Source organism: Arachis duranensis, chromosome 10 (genome assembly GCF_000817695.3).
Source record: "Arachis duranensis cultivar V14167 chromosome 10, aradu.V14167.gnm2.J7QH, whole genome shotgun sequence".
NCBI classification, from domain to species: Eukaryota; Viridiplantae; Streptophyta; class Magnoliopsida; order Fabales; family Fabaceae; genus Arachis; species Arachis duranensis.
In genome coordinates this window covers 98,067,652-98,075,696 of record NC_029781.3, presented here as the reverse complement: position 1 = coordinate 98,075,696, position 8,045 = coordinate 98,067,652, and the positions used below count along the sequence as shown (strand labels likewise).

General features: G+C 35.0%; 2 protein-coding genes across 3 annotated transcripts; one reads left to right on the top strand and one right to left on the bottom strand.

Annotated features, from left to right (window-relative positions):
* The first annotated feature begins 785 nt into the window (after positions 1–785).
* On the top strand, positions 786–7,782 carry LOC110276037 (uncharacterized). 2 transcript variants are annotated; one of them, XM_021132539.2, is made up of 3 exons: positions 786–1,023; positions 6,609–7,018; positions 7,084–7,782. In XM_021132539.2, exons 1-3 carry the CDS (start codon positions 870–872, stop codon positions 7,543–7,545), a joined length of 1,026 nt encoding a protein of 341 aa, XP_020988198.2. In that variant the 5' UTR covers positions 786–869; the 3' UTR covers positions 7,546–7,782. The 2 variants fall into 2 exon arrangements, with proteins under 2 accessions (XP_020988198.2, XP_052111455.1); XM_052255495.1 differs by lacking the exon at positions 786–1,023 and adding an exon at positions 5,620–5,685.
* LOC107471244 (UDP-glycosyltransferase 73C6) lies at positions 1,150–2,994 on the bottom strand. The gene has a single exon (XM_016090696.3). It carries the CDS (start codon positions 2,980–2,982, stop codon positions 1,486–1,488), a length of 1,497 nt encoding a protein of 498 aa, XP_015946182.1. The 5' UTR covers positions 2,983–2,994; the 3' UTR covers positions 1,150–1,485.
* Positions 7,783–8,045: the final 263 nt, after the last annotated feature.

The following is an 8,045-nucleotide window of genomic DNA, read 5'->3' as shown; positions in this document are numbered from 1 at the left end:
TCCAGAATCTTCTTTTGTTAAGCTAAACACAGACGCTTCCGTTCTACATAATGAAAAAAAATCTTGCAGAAAGATTATTAGAGACATGGATGGAAGGTTTCTAGTTGGTTTTAGTGCAAATTTAGCTTTTACCTCGGTTACTTCGACAGAGTTCTAGAGAATTTTAATGGATGTGGACCATAATGTAAACCTGGGATATAATCATGTGGTTGTGGAGGTGGACTCAGTTGCTAGTAAGACTTGTTCTTCATGATGATATTGATTTGCATTTTTCTCAAGCTCTTATTTTGACAATTAAGAAGAGTTGGAGCAGACTAATCAACTGGAGAATACAACATCTATTCTGAAAAGCAACTCTTATGTAGATGGAATGACTAATTATGGTCATAGTTTATCTTTTAGTTGTCATGTATTTTTTATTTTATTTTTTTATTTTTTTTTGTCTTTATGCTGATTTTATTAACATCTCATTTTTAAGAATTATTGTCTTCTAGTTTTTTTTTTTTTTTGGTTTTAAATCCCATAAAAAATTACCCGTTATTTTTTTTTAATTTAAAAAGAGAAACAAACAACTTTATGTTCATCTAGTTTTAATTATTGATCATCTACATATATTCAAACAATCATCTATATAGACATGACTAATCAACCATTTGCATAAAAATAAAGAATGACATTATAGTTATATTTATAATCAAATTTTTTATTATAAATAATATATTTAAAAATTAAATTCACATCTATCTTTTTTGAGAGTCAAATGGCTGAAATTGAGTTAGGGGGTTATAAGAAAGGTCTCAATGGAAAGAAAATAACTATCACTAGAGGAGAGAAAAACAAAGCATATTTCCACTCACACAAATGAAAGCATGCAAGCAAAGAAGCAATTTATCTTCTCCCTTAACCATGCTCGACCGCAAGTCAATGGAAGGCACTGTTTCAGATGCAATTGGGCAACTGAAATTGTCATTCTAGCCGCCCAAACACCAACTTCAAACAATCTGCGGCGGAGGCCTCCAAACGGTAAATCCCTCTTTTCTTTGATTTTGATCTTGATCTTGAATTGCTTGGATTGTTTTATTCCTTCTCTTTAAAGTATGTTTGCTGTAAACAGATTCATTTTTAGATTTCCAAATTTCCCAAATAACTTTTGCTGCCACAGAAATCTGCCCAAGTCCCTCATCCGTTGAATTAAGTTTTAATAACCAATTGTTTAGAGATCAAACATTCTGCTCACTAGGGGATATGTACATTGACATCTTAATAGACAATGTTTAATAGTTTCAGGTTCATAATTACAAATTGGGCATACAGGATTATTTATTAATTTTTTTCTTACAAAGATTTGCTAATACGGTATTAATTTATGGCATGCTTTCCAAATAAACATAAGTTCCTTGTTGGGCCTCCATATTGATATTTATTCCATATTAATAGCACTATGGAACAAAATAATCATACATATGCAAAAAAGATATTGTGCCATTAGTTTTTGTCAACTAGATTATCATATACAGCCCCCAAACTTTTATGCAAAATATCTTGGATAAACATAGTCAAGTTACTATGAGAAGATCCACCTTCTGCTACAGATATTTTAGCCATTTCCGCTAACTTTCTTACCCTTTCTCTTCTCTCTTCACATTCACCATTATTCCCATCCATTAACTTTTCTATTCCTATTTTAATATCTTCTTTCCTAACCAATTCACCAACCTCCTCTTCTTTCCCCCACACCATAGGACTTTTCGCACCAACCATCACTCCAACTTTTAGTACTTTGACAACTAGTTTTTCATTCAGAAACTGGTCGCCAAATAAGGGCCATGTCAGCATTGGCACACCAGCACATATAGCTTCTAAGTTAGAGTTCCAGCCACAGTGTGTCAAGAACCCTCCAATAGAAGGATGTGATAGTATTAGTAGCTGAGGAGCCCAACCTCGAATTATAAGACTCTCATCTTTGATTCTTTCTTCAAACCCATCTTCCTTAATCCACTTTTCTAGCCTTTTTAATTGACTCCCTTCCCTTATGACCCAAATGAAAGGTCTCTTTGATTCTTCTAAGGCTAAACCAATCTGAATCAACTGAGTTGCAGTTAGATTACATAAACTTCCAAGACATACATAAATTACACTCTTAGGCTTTTGAGAATCAAGCCATTTTTGGTGCATCCACTCTTCAGTTGAAACCTTGTTGCCTCTTTGAGCCTTCTCCAACTGATCCTTGTTGCTTAGTGACACCGGACCGATGCACCACACTTTATCCTTTCTATGCTTCTTGTATATGCTTGCATACTCAGGCTCCAACTCTTGGAAGGAATTTATGATTATTCCATAACTGTCTGCTTCGGCCGCGTATATCTCTTCATAAAACTTGTTCCAGTTCGCGTCCGCTAGACTTAGTACCTGCGCTTTGGTGACTTCAATCTCATCTGGTAGACTCGGTATAATGAAGTACTCTGATTCATCCTTTATGCTCTCTGTCACATTACTGAAGCGCAAAGCATCGTTACAGACGAGATAGTAGCAACTCACTCCTGAAAAAGAAATCCTTGGAACATTGAATTTCTTAGCAATGTGGATTGTGTACGGGAGACATATATCAGAGACTATGCAGCTTGGTGGGGGCGACAACTCTTCAAAGAGTTTTTCCACAGGTTCCCTTAGAACACTTAGTGCAGTGAACAAACTCAAGGCATTGCCAAGTGAATGAAGCATGTCAAGATTCTCACACCCTTCTGGCAAACCTGCCTCTTGATATGGAAACTGAAGCTGAATTAGTCGAATTTGGTAACCAGAATCGATTAAACGAGCAACGGTTGATGTGAATCTTGCTGCGTTTTGCGGGGTTGTGACTACCGTGACAATAACATTATTGCGCTGAAGCAATAACTTTGCTATGTCCATTATGGGAATCATGTGGCCTTGTGCCATGAATGGGAAGATAACGAAGTGGAGCTGAGGTGTTTGGGAAGCCATTATTGTTTCTCTGGATATGATTTAGTCCACTGAATAATTTCACTTGGAAGATATTTATAAACTGCATTCCTTTCTTGGTGATGTCAGTGTCTACATCATTTTATAAATTTTTATTCTATTTTATTTTATTTATTGTTTTGTGTGTCTCACATCACTAATCTACCACTGATTTTTAAGTATTTTGGCGCTTCTACTTTTCGTCTGTTAGCACACAACCTATATACATCACGTGTCTTCCTCAGAAATTATTTGTACCTTTCAATGTTTCTATGTATATCTCATTTCTCTGTCGGTCTCTTAACCACTTGGTGAAATGTCGCCAAGCATAAAGTCATACAGATTTTCTTCATCTTAGAATATATTAACTTGGTGAAATGTTTTTTGTTACTGAATGCCCATTTGAATTGCTTGAAACATTTTTATATAAAATGACTTCATAGTACAAATGCTGCATTTTGATAAAGAAGAAATGTGAATAATTAAGGACTCCAAGTTAGATCATCTTAACATCATGTAATTTTGGGTTTTTTCAATCAAAATTTTGTACATGAAAACATATTTATAAACAAGTGAATTCTTAGATTCCAATCATATACATACAAAAAAAACCCTAAAAACTCTCTAGCATAACATTAACCAGGGATAAAGATTAAACTCACCCCTTTATTTTTTTTCTTAAAAAAAATAAAAATAAAGAACTCTATGTTCATCTAGTTTTAGCCATTAATCATCTACTTATATTCAACAAACATTAGATATACACATCAACCATCAAATCAACCACATATATAAAATATATATTGATATACAAATTACAAAATATACATTAAAAATAAATTTAATAATATATATTTATACAAAAATATATAATAATTAATTTTTTGTGTGCATGTAAAACAATCATCTTATGGACATGAGTATATGACTAATCAACCATTTGCATAGAAAAATGAATGACATCATAGTTACATTTATAATCAAATTTTATAAATAATATATTTAAAAATCAAATTCACATCTATTATCAAAATATAATAAAAATACAGGAATAACTCATGTTTTTTAGTTGTTAATAAAAAGTTTGATTATTCTATTGTTAGAAAATTTGATTATTTGATAAAGAAAATTTTGATTATTTTGATGATTGATTATTCTATTAATAAACATTCATGCTATCAGTAATCAACATATGGAAATAGAAATTTTTTCATTTATAAAATAAAAAAAAATATTAGAATTTTAATTCCCAAAATACGATTTTGTATTTTTTTTGCATTTAAACAAGTTCGTCGGATCCGGCGAATTCTATAAAAAAATTGACAAGTTCGTCTGACCCAGTGAACTCTATAAATTTTATAGAACTCTATACATTTTATAGAGTTCGCCTAACCTTGGCGAACTCCTTTTACGTTTTTTCAAATCCGTATTTTTAATCATTATCATCATCTCCAAATAGTATATAGATCTACAAACAGTATATAAAAATACACAAAAATACACGGACAATCATGGTTTTTTTAAGGATTTTTTTTTAATTATAACTAAAAAAAAAGTCATATTTAACAATGCCAACTATTATTATCATCTCTAAAAATACATAGGTACATCGGAATAAGCCATATTTAATAAGAATTTTTTTAATTATAAATTAAAAAAAAAACTATTTCCCAAAAATAACAAGAATGGTTATCCTGTGTACTTTTTGTGTACTCTTGTGTATTCTGGAAACGATAATAGTGGTTACTAGCCATTGTTAACTTTCTAATAATTAATTTTTTTTTTAAATATTGTTTATTCCGGTGAATCTATGTATTTTCAAAGATGATAATAATGGTTGCCATCGTTAAATATGGCTTTTTTTATATAATTAAAAAAATCCTTCAAGAAGTTATACTTGTTGTTCATGTACTTTTTGATCTTGCCTGGTAAACAGGTCGGCTCCAACTCCTTGAGATTAGCCGAGCTGTGTGCCACCAGGTTGAACGCCTGTCCTTCGAGGTCCGATTTTCCTGTGTTCGTCGTGTGTATGAGAATGCGAGTAATACCAAGGAGGCGGAGTGCACCTGCAAAGGCACTCCAATGCTTAAGTCAGTAGATGATATTCAGTTCAGAATGAATCAAAAAAGATATTTTACCTTCTATTTTATAGACATTTGTTCGTCCGTTGCGTCTTTGATGATTATTCGTCCGTTACTGATGATTAGTTTCGTAACCGACTTTATCCCTGCCGTTTGAGGCGTTGTTCTCAATAGTATTAATTTTGCCGAGTTATAGCTCATAAGGGCCGAATAATAACGGCAAATGACGAGTTATGATATTGATGGTGACCATATCACAGCCCCCAAACTTAGCCTGAGAAAGATTTTAATGAAGCAGGTTGAGCTTTATTTTTATTTTTTATGAGCTATAACTCGGTTTGCGTGGGCTAGTGGATGAGCCCCCAGATCAACTTACTTCATTAAAAGATGGCTCAGTGTTTTAAATTTTTGGGAACGTGGGGAGTCGTGTCCGTTACTTTCTGATGAAAGAGAAAGGGTGATGGTTGCATTTAAGTTTGTTGATTCCCAATGTTTGGTTTACTGTTTGATGTGGCTTTGGGGTTTATTTTCTGTCCCTTTAGTTGCTTGGATTCTTTCAGGATTTTCGTGGGTTTCTGTTGGCTGTTTGATATACGCTTGCTTCTTTGAAGAATGAGTAAGAGAGGTATGAGTCTCCTTTTCTGTTTCTGATCCATTTCTGTGCTTTCTTCTTTCTTTCTTCTTCTTCCTTCTGTTATTGCTGTTTGAATGAATGGGTTTTGAGAAAGAGAAAAAGGATAAGGTGGATTGGTCTTATGATTGGGTGAGCGAAGATGTTAAATCACGGGTGTCTCTTTTCTGTGATGAAGCGGCGGTGAGGGAGGTTGATGCGAATAGAATAGTGAGGGCGGGTTCTGGGGTGAAGGTGGAATTGTTGCCATGTAGTGTGGATGATAGGATTTATCATCGAGAGTTGGGGTTTGATTTCTTTTACATGCATAGTTGCGTGCTTGAAGAGTTGCGAGTGAGGCTTCCGTTTACGGATTTTGAGTGTCAGATTCTTAAACAACTTAACTGTGCTCCCTCTCAACTTCATCCTAATGGGTGGGCTTTCCTGAGATCCTTTGAAGTTTTGATGGAATTTTTAGAGGAATTGACGTCTGTTTCTTTATTTTTTTCTTTGTTTCAAGCTAAAGGGGTGTGGAAAGGGGGGTGGGTGAATTTCAATAGTACTCCGGGCTTTGGAATCTTCAAACTGTACAAGTCTTCTTTTAAAGACTTCAAAGAGATGTATTTTAAGGTCAGAAGTTCGGAGGAGCAATTCCCGTTTTATATTGATGAAAATCTTGCCGAGAAGTTTCCTCTCTTTTGGTGCTCAGAGCCGCAAAATATACTCGGCCCAGAGGTGATATCACCAAGGAATGAGTGTTTGATAGAGTATTTGGTGGAGAATGTTGATCGGAAAAATTTGATATCAATGTATGAGTTGCTGAAGTGGGAGGATGATAAAGTTGCTGTTGTAGAGTATCTAGGTGAGTTTCTAGGGTTTACGTTAATTTCCCTCTTTTTCCTTTTTTCTGAGAAGTTTAACACAAATTGTTTTTGTAGGTGGGAAGTATCCGGGTGTTTCTGCTGCATCGTTGAGGACTCGGTTTAAGAGTAAGAATCTGGACAAGGAGGTATCTTCGTCAAATGTTGAGAAGGTTGTTGGGGGTGGCGAGGTTTCGCAGCCTCGTCAAGGTCGGAGGAAGGTGATTGTGAAGAAGAGAAAAAGGTCTGAACTTGTGGAGCTATCAGATGATTCTGATGGAAAAGAGTTAGATGTCCCTCTAGAAGAGATACATGCTTTTATGGGAAATCAAAAAAGGCTTCATGAGATGTCTGAAGAGAGTGAGGCTTTTTCAGTTTGGGGAAAGGAGTATCCTTTCATGGCTGTTGTGGACGAGTATTGCCAATCGTCGGCTGATGTAACTCTTGCAAAGGAGGTGGGGGATATGGCTATTGGACAATACATGCAGGTAGTAAGCTTGTTGTTTTTTGCTTCTTTTTATTTAGTAGTCTTATGAGTTTATTTGTTCTATAGGTTGTTGGGTTGTGGCTTGCAAGCCTTGGGCGAAGTCAGGAGTTGAAATACAAGGGAGTTGCTGCGGAAAAGGGGGAGGTACCTGTTTTGAAGGAGGAGCTGGTTAAATATAAAAAACTTGCTGCCGAACTTCAAGGTCGTTTAACTGAGACTGAGAAGTTATTGAAAGAGACTAAGGAAAATTATTCTAAAGATGTTGAGGATTTGAAGAAAAAGGAAAGCGACTTGGTAAGCGTGCAAAGTCGTCTGATTGAAGTGACCGCTCAGTTTAAGGATATGGAGAAAAAGAAGGCGGATGAGATTTTGGATTCATTCGTTGAAGGTTTCGAAAGGGCAAGGTTGCAAGTGAAGTTTTTGGTTCCGGATGCCGATCTTTCTAGTATGGATCCTGGGAAGATTGTTCGAGATGGGCAGCTTGTTGACGATGATGGGGATGCAGAAGGCGAGGCTGATAATGTTTAGGTTTTAGAAAAAAAATTTTTGTGAATTTTGTTTTACATATGTTTGAATATTTATTGTTGATAACAGTATGGCGGTTTGTTTTTTGAACTTGGTTTGAAATGACTTGTTTGAAAGTCTGTTTTGTTGCTTTATGTAAAAGATGTTTTGCGATAGTTCGGATTGTGTTCCGAGTTTATTGGTTTTGTGGTTTGATTTGTAGCTTTAGACGAGTAGCGGTATATGTTCGAGCTGTATTGACAGATTGATAAGATTGATTTGATAGAGTAGCAAAGATAAGACATTTTTCGTCTTATTTACATTCTGAGGTCTTTTGAACCTTTTATACACAAAGGTGCAGGTAGGCTGGCCTCGTTAAAACCTCTCCAAGCAAAACCCTTTGGGATAAAATCTTGGTAGTAGGAAAAAGAGTACCAGCCTGTCCCTGTCTTTTAACTATAATACTTTTTTAAAGAAGACACATTCCATGTGTTAGGGAAGAGTTTACCATCTAATGATTCTAG